General features: G+C 31.1%; 1 protein-coding gene across 5 annotated transcripts; it reads right to left on the minus strand.

Annotated features, from left to right (window-relative positions):
- Window positions 1-6,486: 6,486 nt before the first annotated feature.
- LOC134697106 (asparaginyl-tRNA synthetase-like) lies at window positions 6,487-20,493 on the minus strand. Of its 5 annotated transcripts, none has more exons than XM_063559148.1 (13): window positions 20,457-20,493; window positions 17,265-17,374; window positions 15,651-15,771; window positions 14,904-15,044; window positions 14,426-14,506; window positions 12,841-12,968; window positions 12,117-12,249; window positions 11,223-11,324; window positions 10,414-10,451; window positions 9,015-9,081; window positions 8,580-8,711; window positions 7,522-7,646; window positions 6,487-6,661 (listed from the first exon to the last, which is right to left on the minus strand). In XM_063559148.1, exons 3-13 carry the CDS (start codon window positions 15,729-15,731, stop codon window positions 6,517-6,519), a joined length of 1,173 nt encoding a protein of 390 aa, XP_063415218.1. In that variant the 5' UTR covers window positions 15,732-15,771; window positions 17,265-17,374; window positions 20,457-20,493; the 3' UTR covers window positions 6,487-6,516. The 5 variants fall into 5 exon arrangements, with proteins under 5 accessions (XP_063415218.1, XP_063415215.1, XP_063415220.1 ...); XM_063559145.1 differs by lacking the exon at window positions 20,457-20,493 and adding an exon at window positions 20,136-20,301; XM_063559150.1 differs by lacking the exons at window positions 17,265-17,374; window positions 20,457-20,493 and adding an exon at window positions 16,801-16,844.

Consider the following 20,493-nt stretch of genomic DNA (forward strand, 5'->3'; position numbering starts at 1 on the left):
TAACCATGTTTATTTGTGCATTCAATTTTAAACTTTTTTTCAAATGGCTGCCGCTTAGTAGCAATAGGGGGGAGGGTGACATCCGCTATTGCTTGCAATGGCAATTCTAGTTAAAGTTATTTTGTCTTAATAAAAGATGAAGCAGAAAATACATGGTTCGTGGCTCCAATGTCTCGTATACATTTTTTCACATAAATTCATTGTAGTATTTTAATGCCTCCGAATACAAATCGGGTGCACGTCACCTGTCTTATAGGTAAAAGTTAAAGTGACAGGAAGAAAATTTTAACTTGGGATAAAGAGACTCAAATTCCAGATCGAAGTTACCAAGAAAAGGAGTTGTTTTTGAAAAATTTGTTTCCGAATATTAATTTGAATACTGAAAATCGAACTGTATATTGATGTGAGATAAAAGAGTCGAGGAAATGGGAAGAGTTATATTATTTTTAGACCACTAGGTCAAAGGTCAAACTAAGAGACGCTTAAAAGACCGAAAATTTGGTTGATTACTGTGGATTCATTTATTTTCGTGGGTATCAATTTTCGTGGATTGCTGAAAACTTGCATATTCGTGGATACTTGATTTCGTGATTTAGGCAATCTCCGTATACAAAGCCTATCGAAAATATGACATTCGATGAAAATTTGAATTCGTGGTTCACCTGTACCCACGAAACCCACGAAAATTGATATACAACGAATAATAACAATGGCCATATTCCTGACCTGGTACAGGACATTATAAGAAAAAAATGGTGGGTTGGGCTTGGTTTTGTGGCATACCAAGCCGCCCGCTTTTATGGCAATGTTAAATATAACATTAAACTGACAACATTACATGACAGGACTACAATACAAATAGGACAGAAACACACGAATAATAGCTAACAAAAGGTACCAGGTTTAAAATTTAATACGCTAGATGTACGTTTCGATCACACTAGACTTATATTACATTTATTAATAACAATAAAAATTACAATACAATATCAAAATGTGGTAATACAAATGTAATAAGATAATTTATTGTATTATCTAGCTATGTCGGTGTTTCTTCTGAATCAAACTGTAAACCAAATATATCATATAAATTTGGTTGAATCAAACTAAAATCTAATAAACGAAGGGGTGATTTATTATCTTTGATATAACACAAGAATATACTAGTAACAGAGAAGACGTTAATTTACATCAAAACTAAATACATGAATTTGGGACAAAAAAAAGTACCGTGACACGTCTTATAGGCTTATTGCAATGCGAAGTCACACTCAGCAAAAGTCACAATCGGTAAGTAAAAGATCAGACGATGTAATGACAAACCACTGAGGTACACTATTTGAATGATTATAAAAAAACTTGTTCTTAAAGTAGATTTGAAAACCCCAAAAACAATTTCAAATTTGTTCCTTTCGAATGTCTTCTGTATACTAAGACTCCCCCTGTTTTTACAATCAATGCTTTTGACTTGTGGACTCAGGGGCGGATCCAGGACTTGATGTTAGGGGCGCATATTTTTGTAATCGCCGAGCGGAGCGAGTCGAAAATGTTTTTGAGGTAAAATTATTAGAATATTCTTATAAGGGGGTTGTTATGTAGATATCTCGAACTATTGTGTGTTAAAATAGCGAGAAATTAAAGTTTCTAGCTGAAATCGCCTAACACCATCCCTGAACACAATATGTGAGCTTTTATTCATTGAGACTACCCCATTTATTTCCCAGAAAACGGGACTAAGACAATAAGGATAGAGACTGACCTCAGTCCGGCATGTCCGGAGTACACAAGCTGACCCTTCATTTAAAAAGATCTAGCAAATGATATGTCAATGGTTACAGGGAAACTGGGGTTGCATATATTCATATAAGCCAATCGAATATATTCAGGGAAAAAATACAATAATCACGTTATAGATTTGTATGCGTCATAACTTGGACACCTCTGGGTGCGGGAATTTCTCACATTGAAGACCTGTTGGTGACCTTCCACTGTTGTTTTTTCTATGGTCGGGTTGTTGTCACTTTGATACATTCCCCATTTCTATTCTCAATTTTAGGATAAATGACAACACAATAATATTATGATGTGATTATGAGAGTAAAGTCACTTGATGCATTATCATACAAATCTAAATATTTTCAAAATGATGTTCTAGTATACATAAAAAAAAAATTTTGAGTGCATAAATAAAACAATGAGGAAAACTTACTTGAGCACCGATCTATTTAAGAGGCCCCTCATGGGGGGGTCCAAGTAATCACATAATCACCATTTTTTTGCCAATATAATAACATAATCATTAAATATTTGCTTATCTTTAGTAATCAAATAATCATAAACTAAAAATACAGTCATAGGTAATCAAATAATCATGAAATATTTGGCTTAATAATCAAATAATCATTAAAAAAACGGCCAAGTAATCACATAATCAAAAACCCCATGAGGGCCCTCATTTAAAAAAAAATCACTTAAAACAATTAATGTTCAAGTACTATAATTTAGATTACAAATCAATGTCTCCTATATTGTTAATTCCTAGTATATGCAAACAATTGAGATATCAAATATGTAAATGGACAACCTCACAGGTTTTTGTGAAATTTTGCACACAAATACAGCATATGTGCCTATGAATAAAATGTATATATATGTAACTTTTATAATTCCAATCATGTCGTATAGATAATTAATATTCTTCATAAATAACTTCAAATGTATAAAATGCAGATCAATATTGCAAACAATATAGATTAAATTAATTTTGAATTGCCTATAAAAACTAGAGGCTTTAAAGAGCCTGTGCCGCTCACCTTGGTCTATGTGAACATTAAACAAAGGACGCAGATGGATTCATCACAAAATTGTGTTTTGATGATGGTGATGTGTTTGCACATCTTTCTTTACTGGACATTCTTGCTGCTTACAATTATATCTATTTATAATGAACTTGGCCCAGAAGTTTCAGTGGAAAATTGTTAAAAATTGACTGTAAAGGACAGTAACTCCTTAGGGGATCAATTGACCATTTCGGTCATGTTGACTTATTTGTAAATCGTACTTTGCTGAACATGATTGCTTTTTACAGTTTATCTGTATCTATAATAATATTCAAGATAATAACCAAAAACAGCAAAATTTCCTTAATATTACCAATTCAGGTGCAGCAACCCAACATGGGTTGGTCGAATTGTCTGAAAATATTGAGGCAGATAGATCTTGACCTGATAAACAATTTTACTTCATATCAGATTTCTCTAAATGCTTTTGTTTTTGAGTTATAAGCCAAAAACTGCATGTTACCCCTATGTTCTATTTTTAGCCATGGCGGCCATCTTGGATGGAAAGCCGGGTCACCGGACACATCTTTTAAACAAGATATCCCAAAGATGAATGTGGCTAAGTTTGGATTAATTTGGCTTAGTAGTTTCAGAGGAGAAGATTTTTGTAAAAGATGAGTAAGATTTACGAAAAATGGTTAAAAATTGACTATAAAGAGCAACAACTCCTAAAGGGGTCAACTGACCATTTCGGTCATGATGACTTATTTGTAAATCTGACTTTGCTGAACATTATTGCTGTTTGCAGATTATCTCTATCTATAATAATATTCTAGATAATAACCAAAAACAGCAAAATTTCCTTAAAATTACCAATTCAGGGGCAGCAACCCAACAAAGGGATGTCCGATTCATCTGCAAATTTCAGGGCAGATAGATCTTGACCTGATAAACAATTTTACCACTGTCAGATTTACTCTAAATGCTTTTGTTTTTGAGTTCTAAGCCAAAAACAGCATTCTAATATGACATGCTTCTTTAGCTTTGGGTACAAAGCCATGTTCTAATTCAAATAGAACAAGGGCTGCAGGTGATTGACGTCACAATTGAAATTGCAACGTTAGATGAATTTTTAAACAACATCAGAGATCCAAATGGGACATTTTTGTTGGTGTTATGCGCTAGGAAATTAAATAAAAACATTCTAAAAGTAAGTTACAATTTTTCTGTTCTTATTTTATTAATAAATTGTTGATTTTTCTATAACGTTTTTGTTCATCAATCAAATGGTGACGTTTCGAGCATCTACTATAGGTCCGCTTCGAAGTACAAAGTTCAAAATATTCCTATTAGAATAGAAATAATTCTATCATGCCATGCTCTATGCTCATTTTAACATGGGTAGGCATTTTATTTGTTTACATTTAATACCTCGCTAACGCTCCGTATTAAGATATTAACAAATATAATGCCTACCCATGTTAAAGAATTATTTCTTAATTTTACCCCTTTGATCTATTTTTAGCCGTGGTGGCCATCTTGGATGGATGACCGGGTCACTGGACACAATTTTTTAAACTAAATACTCCAATGATGATTGTGGCCAAGTTTGGTTTAATTTGGCCCAGCAGTTTCAGAGGAGAATATTTTTGTAAAAGTTAACGACGACGGACGCTGGACGCCGCCGGACGCCAAGTGATGGGAAAAGCTCACTTGGCCCTTTGGGCCAGGTAAGCTTAAAAAGGTAATTTATAAAGGTGTCATAAAATAAGATTTTAAGTCAGAATGACACAATTACATTTGCCATGCTATATAATTCAGTAACCTCTTTCAATTTAAGTTTAAAAACAGAAATTTTAGTACCCAAAACATCATAAAAAGCATGCACCAGATTGTTTATTATATTTGAAGTCAAAGCTTAAAAATATTTTCACAATTCCTATGAGCGTTCTACACATTTCCTCCTGATTTCCAGAAATTTAATTTGCTATGTATCAAAAGTATCAAAGTCATACATTTAATTTTTTCAATGTTTATGTGCAGTTCCTCCTGCTCTTGTTGCAAGTAAATTTCGTAAATTGTGTGAGATAAAATTTACATTCATGATACTGTAACCTGATTTTTACATGCACTCAATATTTCTCCATCACAAACAAATGTCAAAACAAAGCTTTTTCATGTATAGAACAAATGGTGTTTTTTTCTCAGTGTTGAAGGCCATACAGTGACCTATAGTTGTTAATTTCTGTATCATTTTGTCTCTTGTGAAGAGTTGCCTTTTTGACAAACATACCCCATCTTTTCTTTTATCATTTTGGGGCCTTTTATAACTGACTGTGTGGTATGGGCTTTGCTCATTGCTGAAGGCCATACTGTGACCTAAAGTTGTTAATTTCTGTGTCATGTGGTCTCTTGTGAAGAGTTGCCTTTTTGACAAACATACCACATGTTCTTTTTGTCGAGCCTTCGACTTTAGTCGAAAAAGCGAGACTAAGCGATCCTACATTCCGTCGGCGTCGGCGTCAACAAATATTCACTCTGTGGTTAAAGTTTTTGAAATTTTAATAACTTTCTTAAACTATTCTTGGTTTCTAACAAACTTTGACAGAAGCTTGTTTATGATCATAAGATAGTATCCAGAAGTAAATTTTGTAAAAATAAAATTCCATTTTTTCCGTATTTTACTATAAATGGACTTAGTTTTTTCTGTGGGGAAACAAAACATTCACTCTGTGGTTAAAGTTTTTAGAATTTTAATAACTTTCTCCAACTATCCTGGGTTTGTACCAAACTTGGACAGAAGCTTGTTTATGATCATAAAATAGTATACAGAAGTAAATTTTGTAAATAAATAAATCCATTTTTTCCATATTTTACTTTTAAATGAACTTAGTTTTTCTGCGGGGAACCATTACATTCACTCTGTGGTTAAAGTTTTAAAAATTTTAATAACTTTCTTAAACTATCCTGGGTTTGTACCAAACTTGGACAGAAGCTTATTTATGATCATAAGATTGTATCCAGAAGTAAAGTTTGTAAAAAGATTACTCCGTTTTTTTCTGTAATTTACTTTTAAATGAACTTAGATTTTCTTACAATCATAAAATAGTAACAAGAGGAATAATTTTATTGATTTCTTTCCTCATTGTTGTTGAGCCTGCGATTTACAGCAAAAATAGGCGAGACACTGGGTTCGCGGAACCCTTACAATTTTTTTATATAAAAGATCTTACAGTTTAGACAGGTTCTAATCTATCAGTTTTTTCAATGCATCACCAGCTTAATCTGGCCTTTATGCAAATATACTCACTATACTGTTCCATGTTAAAACAAAATCTGGAGAACTGCTTTTATTAAAATATGTGACATAATACTGAGTATGGATAAAATTAAAACTTCATGTGTGTGTTAAAATGGGACAGCCATTCTATCTTATTAGCACAATGGATCAGATAATTAGCTATGTATTTATACCAAGTTACTTCCTACAAGGAAACAAACTGCTGTTTGGTGTGAGCCAAAGCTTTGTGTTGAAGACCATACTTTGACCTATAATGATTTACTCTTACAAATTGTGACTTGGATTGAGAGTTGTCTCATTGGCACTCATACTGGTCCACATCTTCTTATATATATATATATATATATATATACACACACCATTTAATAGACATGGCCATGTTTTACAAGACAAACATCATAAAAAAACAATTTACATTTAATAAATAATACTGCATCAAAGTTTACAATGTTTTGAAGATCTAGGAAATGGTATAGTGTCACGTATATTGTTAATGCCTAGTATAAATTGTAGTAATCTCTCAAAACCTAACCCAAATCCTCCATGTGGAACACTGCCAAATTTCCGCAGATCCAAATACCTGTAAATTATAATGTGTATAAAATATTATAAGCACAGCATAATTTATTATTTCTGATTGGTATAACATCTGTTACTGTAAATTCAGAAATTATGCATAAATTATTGTAATTGTTGAACACTCGACAAAAATGTGTGATTGATTTTTGCAAAAATCAGGCAATGCTGAATAAACATGATAAAGTTATGCTGTTCAAATTTAGAAAATGACAATTTTCTAAATATTAAAAACATAGCCTATATTTTTGAAAATACATTTTCTCCTTCTTTGTCAAGGGACATAACCCAACGAAAATTTCATTGACCATCAAGAGCAAAACTTAACTATAACTAACTATATTATATTTTTCAACATGCTATTCAAACTCCAGTTTGTAAACATACCGGTACATAAGTTTATAAGTATTTTTTGTGTGATTTAATTTATTTCAACACTGGTGAAGTTTTCTAGAATTATTTACAAGCAGTTTCAACTTTTATTTAATGACAATAGTTAGGTTATGACTGGAATGAAGTGCAAGAAAGATGGCTAATGCAAAACAATTGCACTTCAGATAGGTCAGAATTTTTGTTTGTAACAGGCATCCTATAGAAATTTCAACGAGTTGTTGCAAGGATTCCTTTGATATGCAAGGAGCCTGGTTCTCTCTCTAAACTAGGCATTATATCAAACAAATGTCCCTATTCTGACAATCTGTTGCTGAGAATTTACACTTCCCACAGTGAAATGAATGCTGCACTTTGGCAAGGGTATTACTGCCAGCAAGGGAAAGACCAAGACGACCATACTTTTACCTGGCAGTCCTCTTTTAAGTTTGTGATAGTTGAAAATTTTGAGGCAAGTATTAAGAAAATTCTAACCAATTCAAGTTCTCCAGAAGTTCATGTTGTTGCAGTTTATTTCTAAGTACATCATATCTCTCCTCCCTCATTGTCCCTCCTACTAGCTCTCCTACTTCAGGTACCAATAGATCTACAGAGGATACCTGTATAAAATAAGGGGAGATAATAATTTTAGCACATTTGCTAGTATTAATTTTGTGGATAGAGGATACATGTATTTTTGTGCATATTTTATTTCTTGGTTTCAGTAAAGTCTGCATAGAAGCCTATAGAAAACAAGTAATTGAACATATACATTTGTGTTTCACTGTTAACAATAATAATAATGAATTCACAGTATGTCAGTCAGGGGTCCCACTTGTACAGGTTATTTGTATTTACTAAAAGAATTAAATATGTATAGACTTAATTACGAAAGTTGTAAGATACTTATACTAGTGTATTTTATTTACTTGTATAGGTAATTTATCTTAACGATTATGTTATATCCTTTAGACATTCAGATTTGTTTTTTACTTATACAAGTAAAAAGGTTATACAATCTTTCTTTCTTGAATTTCTCAGGACTTCTTTGCTTGAATAGAGTGTTTAATTGTCTGTCCTTTGCAGATGTCTCTACTTATCAATTAAATGTAATTTCATGAACAATGACCATGATGACAATCTTATGTATTTGTTTTCTCGAAAACACTGCTATTTACAAGCCACCAAGGCACAATTTTTTAAGGCATTGCATAATTACTTAAGATCTTTGCTCAATTTGTTTCTTAGTTGCATTAATGAGATGAAACATTGAACTTTAATAAAAAATTATGAGCTCACCAAAGATAATTGTTTAAAGCATGTTTATACATCCCAAAACTTGAGAATTTGGGGATTGTCAAAAAAACAAATACTCTGAGTACATATTTTTAGGAAATAATGGGGAGATTATTCAAACCTTATAAGAATATTTATTTATGACAGATTTGCTATATACAAGTTTATTAATCATGTTAATATTTACTTCTCCAAGTAGATAAAAAATCACTTGTACTAGTAGTAACCCTGACTATAAGGTATACAAGTTTACTAACTGTTTGTGTATCATCGTTATCCCTGGCATAGAATGGTTTTATAGCGGCAGGAAAGTCTGTTACAAAAACTGGTATATTGTTGTTATATTTCACCAGATATCTCTCATGTTCCCTCTTTAAATCTTCTCCCCACTGAAAATAAGATCAATTCATTTTCATATTTTTCTCCTCATAAAAACAAGTATTGTCATATGATTGTTTCTTTATAATTGTAAAAGCTTGTAATGTATTGAAACCTAATCATGGGACTTACTGCAAAGCAGTAAATTTACGACCAAACATTAAAACAAAAATTTGTTATACAATATAAAACACAATTTTTAATTCTAAAAACATATTTGCTATATATATAAAAAAAATCTTGCAATTGAAAAATCTGTAAATAAATGCAATTTAAAAAAACATATCTGTTTCAAGCAAAGAGAAAAAACTTACTCTTATTTTAAATTCAAACTTTTTGTTCTTCTTTTCAAGAATCTTTACTGCATCTGTATATGGTATTCTGTAAAATATTAAAGATAATAACCAAACACTGCAAAATTTCTTTAAAATCATCAATTCAGGGGCATTATACCTGAAAAACCAGTTACCCAATTCGGCTGAAAATTTCAGGACAGGTAGACCTTGACCTAATAAATACTGTAACTTCTTGTCTTATTTGCTCTAAATGCTGGAGTTTTTGAAATATAAGCCAAAAACTGCATTTTACCCTGTGTTCTATTTTTAGCCATGACGGCCAATGTTTTTTAACGAAATAGAAAATAAAACACAAACTTTTCTTTTATACACCCTACTGATCATTCAGTTGAAGTTTGGTTGAATTTGGTTGAGTAGTTTTAGAGGAGAAGATTTTTAAAAGTTAGCAAATATGATGAACAAATTGTGAAAAATTGTCATTAAAGGACAATAACCACTTAAGGGGTCAATTGACAATTTTGGTCATGTTGACTTTTTTGTAGATCTTACTTTGCTGATCATTTTTTGCTGTTTACAGTTTATCTTTATCTATAATAATATTCAAGATAATGACCAAAAACTGCAAAATTTCCTTAAAATTATCAATTAAATGACAGCAACCCAACAATGGGTTGTTTGATTGATCTGAAAATTTTAGGGCTGATAGATCTTGAACTAATGAACATTTTTACCCCGTTAGATTTGCTCTAAATGCTTTCGTTTTTAAGATATAAGCCAAGAACTGCATTTTACCCCCATGTTCTATTTTTAGCAATGGCGGCCATGTTTGTTGATAGATCAAAACTTCGGATACAATTTATAAACTAGATACCCTAAGGAACATTCAGTTAAAGTTTGGAAGTATTTCGATGACGACGGACGCCAAGTGATGGCATAAGCTCACTTGGCCCTTCGGCCCAGGTGAGCTAAAAATCTGACAAAAATGAGGTGTAAGAGAGCTAACAATGCAATTTTCATCATTTAAATTATATTTCAAAAGGAAACTAATTCTGTACAAATACTTGATTGACACTGATTTTTAAGCTTGATGTTATTTGTTCAACACTTTATTTTGCAACAAAAAATGCTGCTATTTGGGCACAAAATAATTGTAATATGGAAATGATCATAATTAATCAGAAGTGGGTTTTTTTTCACTTTTTTAACTTATTGGTAGTTGTCTGTTAAAGAATGAGTGTTGAAAAGAAAGACTGGCAAAGAATTTTGAATATTGCTGGAAAATATAGACATATTGTGTGCAGGGTTATACATTCTATCCTACAGAGAGCAACCTAATGAATTTTTACATAGTTTATTATACAATGGTTCTTTAACATGTTCAGCTATCATCTAACACATATCTTAAGATTAAAAGTACCTTGTAAAAGCCTTATCTAGAGCTGTTTGAACTGTTTTCTGAAATATAAATGACACCAATATCAAAATGTGAAACATAAATGTAATAAATTTAATGCTACAAATCACTTAACAAATTGCCTTTTTTAATGTATAAATTCCCAAAAGGTTCACATTTTTGGCATTTTATTGTAATCCTGCAAATTGAATATACATTTTTTAATCTGACAGTTTGATGTACTTTTAAACAAATGGTGTGTGTTCAACTGAAAATGATTTTATGCAAAGGGAGATAACTCAATATTTTCTAATCAGAAGAAGAAAAATGATCAAATTGTGATTGTTGCAATAACCCTTTTTAAATCACAGATAATTGTGACTGCTATATCTATCCTTTATCTGTGTGGCCGTTATAGATGCAGGGACAATTTATCCCACAAACATCTTATTCCTCATTTATTTTCAATAACCGCTGTTACATACATTAATGGCCAAATCATTAGTTTATTTTAAAACTTGGACATTTAGAAAGAAATCTCTGGCCTTATTTTGACTGAATTTCATTCAAAATATCTTTATAAAATGGAGATTTTTTTACTAGTATAGCACATAATAAACTCAACATTATTAATAGTCCATGGATATGATGTCAAGGTCAGATGAACCATGCCACTTTATAATAATTGAATACAATTGACATATTGCTTATAGTATATAAGAATGGACCTAATCTTAAAAATATCCCAAGATTAACATCCATTTGCTTTGTCTCACATTCTTCAACATTTATCCTAAACGAGATAAATATAAACAACATTAATTCTGACTTACTTGTTGATCTTTAGGAGCTACATATTTATAATAGAACTGTAAATCATCATCACAATTAGTCTGTAATTCTTTGATGGTAAACTTTACTAGACTTTCTATCACCTGTTAAAATAACCAAGAAAAAACAAAAGATATGTTCATGATGTTCAATGTTGTATTCATTCTTTCAGATCTTTATATTTCTTCAAATAAAATTCATCTCATTTCAGACTTGGTGTTTAAAAGTGTCCAGAGGCAACCAAATGTATATATTCAGGATGATACATGTTATGAGAATAATTCTGCATTGTATTTAGACTGACAAGCTGATTCATTATTTCTAAATGGACTAGTTCACATGGTAATATTATGTATGAAGACATGTCAGCCTTCATGGAAACATTATTCTGACAATGAAATGACAAGGATTTGCTCTTACTCCTAAATTCTGTATACTTAGCGCACAACAGATAATATCATTGTTTAAATCTTTGATTTAACATGGCTTAACATTCATGACATTATAAATAAGTATTATAACTGGCCTCACGGTCATAAAACTTTCGAGCATGATTTTTGTACTCAGACTCGAAAATCAACCAATCAAATTGCTGGATTTCATGTTTCGAGCATGATTTTTGTGCTCCGAGCACTGAGCAAAGTTTTATGCCTTCAAGGCCTGGTGTTACATTAAAATGTAAAACACATCTTTAGTGGTTTGAAAATGATACAAAATGACAAAAGATGAAACAGTCTAATCCAGTCTTTAGTCAACAAAGTAAACAAGAATGTGTCCATAGTAAAATTTGAGAATCTAAATCTGTTAGAAGATTCTTAATTAAATATCGCTTCTATATTTACATCTCTTTGTGACTGAAATAGCAGAACATTAGTTAAAATAACACAAATATTTACCTCAAGAACATCTTCTAATGATTGTGTAAATGCCATTTCAGCCTCTACCATGTAAAACTCTGCCAAGTGGGTTCTATCTACTGACATGTCAGCACGAAATGTTGGACCAAAGTTGTAACATCTTGATATTGCACTAAAAATACAAATTGGAATTCAACAATATAAACACATGATACAAAATGATGGAATAAAATATTTTATTTACCAAATGAGGGCCTATAGCATACAAAGAATATAATACATTTTGTAATAAACAATAACACATACATGTACATTGTATAACTTAAAGGAAATAAAGCATCACCACAACGCAACAAATGACATTGAAAAAAAAATAACTTTATTTTTTTATGCGAAATGTGATGCTATCCAAAATTTCTGGGGAGAACACTGAATTCATTATCATTGTATAGCAACATAAAATATCCAGCAGAATGAAATGAAAAGTTTGAGAGCAATATTACTTCATATTGCACTAGTTATTGCAATTAAAGCTCCAAATTATCTACCTTATCAATGAAAAAAAGTGTTAAAATTACATATTTTTTCAAGCTAGATGAATAGGGTTATTGCATGAATATTGATGAATTTAATAACTTGTAGAATATATATTACACTGCTATTATTTAGCATTTACAAATAGAAAAAGAAAAAATCTGTACTTTTGATAGGAAAATTAAAATTAGCATCAATAAAATTTGATATAAAAAGTAAACTTACCTACCCTGTTATAGTTTCTAGGTGAAGTTGTCCTGACACTGTTAAATTAGCAGGATTTCTGAAGAATAACTTTGGTGTCTTGTTTTCTTCTTCACTGTCTGAAAGTTCAGGTATGAGATCTTTATTCTGTGGCTGAAATAAAACATTCTAAAATTGATACTTATTGTGTTTAACCTAATTTGTTGATGCTTACCGTCAATATCTGTAACTAATGTAATTTAGGCCTTTTTTTAATCATAAAAATACATTTTTAGTTAAGTTTATCATACCACAGTTACCGTTCATCTTTTATGTGATTCTGACAAAAATTATACACTTCTCTCTGGTATACAGCCCCAAACCAATCCGACCCAAGTCAATCCGGCCCAAAGTCGATTTGGCCCAAGTCGATCCAGCCCCATAAAAAATATGAAATAACTTTATGGGGCTGGATGGACATGGGACGGATCGACTTGGAGCGGATAGACGTGGGGCCGGATCAACCTGAAAGCTTCTCTCTTCTATTATTGTAAATGTTGTAGGAAGAATACTTTTTTTTTAAAATACTAATGATTACAATCTGATTAAAGTACAGTTCATAAGTCCAAATTTTTCTTTCAAGATCTGTCAATTCTCCATTCAACTTTCCTTTTTATAGATTTTTTGTAGTACTAAGGTTCTGTGGTAATGATGTACATCTTTAAAAGTTTAGAGGCAATCAATTCATTGGTTGATGTAATATTTTATCAAACCAATAGAAGAAGGGAGCAATGTCATCAGAGTTGGCCTCCTCCTTATGAAGTAAATCAATAATTTAATGCATTTAATTCGTCACAAGTGTAATATACCCCCTAAATTTTTAAACGTCCTAGTTCTGCATCTGGTGAGATCCTTATACATGTAAGTAAAGTATAGATAACACAAGACATGAGTTTAAATCAGAGATTGTGGAGAGAGGTTATGATAGCAGGCAGCTGAAACATATAATGCAATTAAGGTGGTACCCAACACCTTTCACTAAAATCAATGTGGCTTGTTTAATTTTCATAAATTTTTAAAAAGTATTTACTTTGACCCTTTGACAAAAATATAAAAATTTCAAAATATTTGAACCAACCAATTTATCAGAAAAATTACTCTGGTTATATAGCTGTTTGACAAACAATAGTTTTGATCATTGAGAAGCTTAATATTCCGTTAACAACACAACGTAATTAAAACGTTGAGCTGATTTTACAGAGTTATCTCCCTGTAGTGTTAGGTACCACATTAATTGCAACAAAAAAAAAATCTTTCGAATAAACATAGAAAAAGTCTTGCAGGTACATGTGATCTAGTTTTTACATTCTTTTCCTATATCGTTTATTAGTTTAGTTTAAAAATATTTATTTATAGTGGATTGGGAAACAAGTTTTGCAACATATCGTAAACATAAGAAATGACAACCAACTTTCCTAAATGTGTTTCAAAATATTTGTTTTTAAAGCAACTGTTCTGATAATCTCCATGACCTTTACACATTTTAAGTGAATGTAAAAAAAATCATCATTTACCTGCATTTAAAAAGGAACCATCATCAAATTGCGAAATACGGTAAATGATAAAATTACCTCCACACTGAAGACTTCTCCACCACCTTCACAATCATTAGATGTCAGTATTGGTGTGTGTATAAATAGGAAATCATTGTCCTGAGAAAAAAAAAGGTGTAAAAATTCAGCAAATTTTGTCCAATAATAATAATTGTGTTTCTCATCATCATCCTGTGTTTATCTATCATTGAAAAGAAACAATACCATAGAAAAACTGATGAATGTGTAGGGGAAATAAACACCAAAAGTTAGTTTTAGAATGAAGGATATATGATCAAGATGTGAAGGCCTGTAGAAATAGATGTCTTGTTACTATTTTGATTACTGGTATTGTGTTGTTGGGCTGCTGTCTAAATGTTTTCCCACTTTTCCCACCCATCCAAAGTACTTGACAAATTTTAAAATTGGTAAACTCTTTTATTCAATCTGGCAACAGCATAAACAGTGTGATTCTATTTCAACTAAAAATAACTCTACTGAATAGAAATACTGGTACCTGAAAGTATTTATGAATGGCATTTGTTGTAGCATTTCTCAGTCTAAGGAGACTGCTGAAGAAGTTTGTTCTGGGTCTCAAATGTAAATAGTCTCTAACATACTCAACTGGTATCTTACTTCTGGACTGAAATGGAAACTCCTGCAAGAATAGATGATATGAAAAAGGCATACAGATCAATAGAACACACATACTAGAAATACAACTGGCATGTCATTAAAAATATAATTTGTGACATTGTGGAAAAATCACTATTTATTGTCTAAGCATGTACATGTAAGTATAGAACTACCATCGGTAGAAATCCTGAAATGCTAAAAAATACAAATATTTACCATGTTTACATACATGACATAATACCGGTAATTTGTTTTCCTTCTATTTTTTTTTAACATATTTTTCTTTCTTTTCAGAAAAATGTCACATGACCTAGATAGGTAAACTGGTCTATCTAGTCTGTGTGTGTTTCATTATTGTATATGTACATTGTATTTCACTATCAAGACATATATGGTCTATATCAGTAACTGTGAGTTTGGATTCAAAAAGCATATGATCATGATGATTGTGTGTTGCAGAACCTGACTATTTTGTATACAAATTGAAAATATATCTGCCATAATTTTTTTCAGATGTGATTTACTTTGAATTTCAACATAAAAATACAAAAAAATGTTTTAGTGTTAAATTATGAATGGTTTTTAAGATAAATAAAAAATGGACAATGGGAGACAACTCTTAACAAACCTCAGGATTACATGTTCCACACACAGATATTTTTTCTGCTAACAGTTCATAATCTTGTCCCTGTCCTGGACTTTCTATCATCTTCCCTTCTACTGACACACTGCTACCAAATGTTATTTCACTGAAAATACATACATAAGTTTTCTAGTCTTAAAGGAGCACTAGCTACGATATATATACAAAAATAAAGTATGATTTTTTTTAGATTAATCATTAATTGAATTGGAATAATGAAATAATAATTTGCTTTTAGCAATCAATTTGCTTTTATTTTGTTGAAATAAGCGATTATACATAATTTTTGACGGATTCACTTGCAAGTGAATACGTCATCATCATTCTAACCGATATTCATGTGAACTCAATTTAACCCCCTAGCTAGAGACTGACAACGCATGCATTGTACGTGAACTGGTTATTTAAAGAAACAAAATGTCAACAATGAAAGTGAAACTACGGTAAATCATTTTATTACTAATTCGATCCACATAAATCATTCTTATACGGTTAAAAACAATAAGAAACTTATATTTTTAATCTATAAATTCAAATCAAACAGACCTATAAAAATCCAATTGCACGTGCTGGTTTAACCTATACATATCTTTATTTGTGTTTACATCGCTTATATGGTCATCTGAGGTCAAATCGATAGTTAATTAGATGGCATCTGGATTTTAATACACACGAAACGAACCTACATATCATCTACCCCATGCTCCGTAAACTGTTTATTTTAAACGTTTGATAGATTGGATAAATGTTTTACATTGTTATTAATCAAATGTGAGAATTTGAGTCAAATTGGTGACCATGAATTTGACAGCTAGTGCCCCTTTAAGTGAAAAAGTTTGTTTCATTGTCAAAATGATTGTAGCATAAAGTTGCCTCGACTTTTATTAAAATTATACAAGTTTTGTACAATTTAAGAACAAAGCCTTCATTTAAGAATTTCTCATCTTTGAAGGTAAATTACTTGTTATTGAGCTCTGGAGGTATTATAACTTGTAGTGATGACAATGATGATAACTTACTCATTATTGAGTTCTGGAGGTATTATAACTTGTAGTGATGACAATGATGATAACTTACTCGTTATTGAGTTCTGGAGGTATTATAACTTGTAGTGATGACAACGATGATAACTTACTCGTTATTGAGTTCTGGAGGTATTATAACTTGTAGTGATGACAATGATGATAACCTACTCGTTATTGAGTTCTGGAGGTATTATAACTTGTAGTGATGACAATGATGATAACCTACTCGTTATTGAGTTCTGGAGGTATTATAACTTGTAGTGATGACAATGATGATAACTTACTCGTTATTGAGTTCTGGAGGTATTATAACTTGTAGTGATGACAATGATGATAACCTACTCGTTATTGAGTTCTGGAGGTATTATAACTTGTAGTGATGACAATGATGATAACTTACTTGTTATTGAGCTCTGGAGGTATTATAACTTGTAGTGATGACAACGATGATAACTTACTCGTTATTGAGTTCTGGAGGTATTATAACTTGTAGTGATGACAACGATGATAACTTACTCGTTATTGAGTTCTGGAGGTATTATAACTTGTAGTGATGACAATGATGATAACTTACTCGTTATTGAGTTCTGGAGGTATTATAACTTGTAGCGATGACAACGATGAACCATCATTAACTTTGATGAAAGTTACATTCTTGTGGACTTGTAATGTCTTCACCCAACCCTACAAAAAAAATGTTCATTCCATTCGATCATTTCTATTATTGTGAAGTACATGTACATATTTTATTATTTACCATAAAATAATAAAAGTTCTGAAGTTTTCTAGTAATATACATGAAAAGAAAATGCTTCTGTTATGTGAGCAGTGTCAAATAGAAATTGACTTCATGTAATCATATACATTTAATTGTTTACGACTTTGGTTATTTTAGAACATTCAAATACGAAATAAAGAAGAATATATGGTTCTTATAACAATTGTATTTTCACACAGTTACCATAGTTACAGTCTTTCCACAGATTTTTTTCAACCTGATATAAGTTAGAATATGTATTCATATTCATTTGAAAATTGCATAAGGTAGATTTCTATCTGGTGGGTCTTATTTGGGTCTAAGTGTGAAGCGGGATTGTTGATTTTTTGTAAGAGTGACACATGAAAGTCAAATTATTGTGTTGTGAAAACCAGAAATGAGGTCTAGCAGGACCTGGGAAATGACAAAAAAATGAGAATTACTTACATTTGTTATTGTGGACCAAAAAAATCGAAGAACTGTGATAACATACGTATGTTACATGTTTCAAAGGGACAATATAAATCATTACTTATAATGACTTAAAGTTAAAATGTATAAACATGATAAAAGTTCTATTGTCTCTATAAAATTGAGAATGGAAATGGGGAATGTGTCAAAGACACAACAACCCGATCATAGACTTATCTATAACAGCTCATAATTTGACATTTTGTCTAGTTCACCTACAATAAATGTATGTTATTACAGAAAAAAATTTGCCTGTAATAACTAAAAGGGTGTTATCATAGCTTCTCTGTATCACTTCAAAGCATTTGCTCAGGCATACATCATGCTAAATTACAATGTACTCTAGTTTATTTTACATGTTGTAAGAAATAATGACCAGAGCATGTAATGAGGTTCTGCACAATTTTCTCGTTAATTCCCAAGTGTCTTATATAATATATATATATATATATAAGTTACATTCTTTTAAGAACTAAGCCTTGTTATCACAGCTATAGCTTATCTCTTCTAAATTTTGCACAGCCTTGGTAACTGATTTTTTTATTAGTACATTTTTGATTTACCATAGTAAATTAATGAGACAAGGCTAACCCTTTCCTCCATTGAATTCTTTTTTTTGCATACTTGATTCGCATAGGATTTTTTTGATAAAATGCTGAACTTATGCTTTGAGGTATTAAGGCATTGTGAAAAACAACTATTACATCAAATAAATTTAAGTCAGATATTCCTATGATATTCCTTTTCATATTGGATACAAACTTTATTAAGTCAACTGCAGACACTTTGTAGTCAAAGTGTTTCAACTGAGGTACTACACAGGTGTCAAAAGGCGTCATTATGGAGTAAGGGGGGTGGCGTCAAAAGGCGTCATTATGGAGGAAAGGGGTAAATCAAAAATGTACTAATAAAAAAATCAGTTACCAAGGCTGTGCAAAATTTAGCTTCTGCACAAAACCTCAAGAGTTCCCTAGAGCCCACTATAAATGAAATAATTTTACAAATAACAAACATATGTTATTACAGATTTAGAAAAAATAAGGAATAAAGAGTAGACAACTCATGAAAGTATCTGTAATAACACACACAAGTTATTTTCTGTAATGACCCTTTAGAGTTATGTCTCTGACTGGCTTAATTAACGTTACAACTAAAATTCCTAACAATAGAACCAAAATCAGCAGCGTTATGGTATTTTAGAATATGTTTGACTTAAAAATAAGAATCCATACAGATTTCATCCACTTTCACAAGTAGTGCCTGATTCTTATTATCATTGTGTAATGTGTTTTCGTACTACATTGTAATAACAATTTTCACTGATTACGTTTTATACTGTAGAGTTTTTATTCCGGTGTTTACTAAAATTTAAAAAGCATGTCATGTAGATTGATTTTAGGTATCTAGTTTTTTTTGTCAAGGCTTACTACAATTTTTTACTGTTTCTGACTACTTTGCGATTTTAGTATGCCAAAAAAACGTATTTTTTTGTATGAAATAAAAATTGGATCAGTACACGGACAGGAAATGACTATAAAATTCAGAAATGAATATTTTCTAAATTTGTGGTTCTGGTGATACATGTAGCTTGAATCATAAACAAGTTATTTAATACTTTTCAGTACTAAAAATTACTACATAAGAGTTTTAGGTTGGTGTTTCATGTGCTGAAATTGTTTAGATTTTCATGATTTTTTGATTAATTTCAGATTAGCACTTGGTTTGTGCAAAAAATGTAATTTTTTTCTTAACATGCTTAAATAAAATGCAGTTTTCAAATTTTAGGATTATACATAAAAAGTTAAGACTGTATACACCTTATCGCTATTTCCCTACTCGGCCGCTCGACCTTTTGACGCATACAACAATCACTTTTCAATTGTGGCGTCAGATGTTTTGTTTTGTTTTATGACGTCAAAATTTCACGAGAACCTGTGTGATATCCAGTAATGGCGGACAAATAGCGATAATGTGTATTTAACTTAATGTCTCGAGCTCAAGGATATTGATACAAAAACATATGACAAGTACATAAATAACAAAAATGCACAACACAAATCTCTTTTACAATGCAATAATGCATTATGAAATAAAAAGTCTGACCAAAATGATTTCTATTACATGGCCGAAACAACCTAGGACGAATCCACCAAGGCCGAACTGGCTTTAGTCTTTATGACCGAAACCTCTTGTAAGTTTCTGCCTAAGTTAAATTACCGTTGCATTGACTGTTACATCACTTTGTTTACATTTCAAAATGTCTTTAATTGTATTTCTAATTAATCTGTACTGAGTAAATGATAAAGATCTGGAGAGAAAGGATCTTTTTAGACCTCGAAGTGCAAATGTTGACATTTTTTATTTTTGAATGGAGGCAGACATCTTGTAGATCGGAAATGAATATCCGAATTCACATATCAAAAAAGTACAAAATTTACTTCTCTTCTATCTTGATACAAACAATAATTGAAATCGAATAGTTTTATCAAATGAATTAATTTTTGAATCACATTTTAAACAAATAAAATTAAATATTACCCAATCAGAATCAACCAATTTCACAATTTCCTCCTAT

This window comes from Mytilus trossulus, chromosome 14 (assembly GCF_036588685.1).
Source record: "Mytilus trossulus isolate FHL-02 chromosome 14, PNRI_Mtr1.1.1.hap1, whole genome shotgun sequence".
Lineage (NCBI taxonomy): Eukaryota > Metazoa > Mollusca > Bivalvia > Mytilida > Mytilidae > Mytilus > Mytilus trossulus.

Coding starts and splice junctions, on each gene's coding strand:
- LOC134697106 (XM_063559145.1), bottom strand. CDS start 20,273: ATGTCAACATTTGCACTTCGAGGTCTAAAAAGATCCTTTCTCTCCAGA. Junction 15,772..17,264: donor CCTCCAGAACTCAATAACGA/GTAAGTTATCAT, acceptor ATGTATTTTCAG/TGAAATAACATTTGGTAGCA. Junction 15,045..15,650: donor GTGGAACATGTAATCCTGAG/GTTTGTTAAGAG, acceptor CTATTCTTGCAG/GAGTTTCCATTTCAGTCCAG.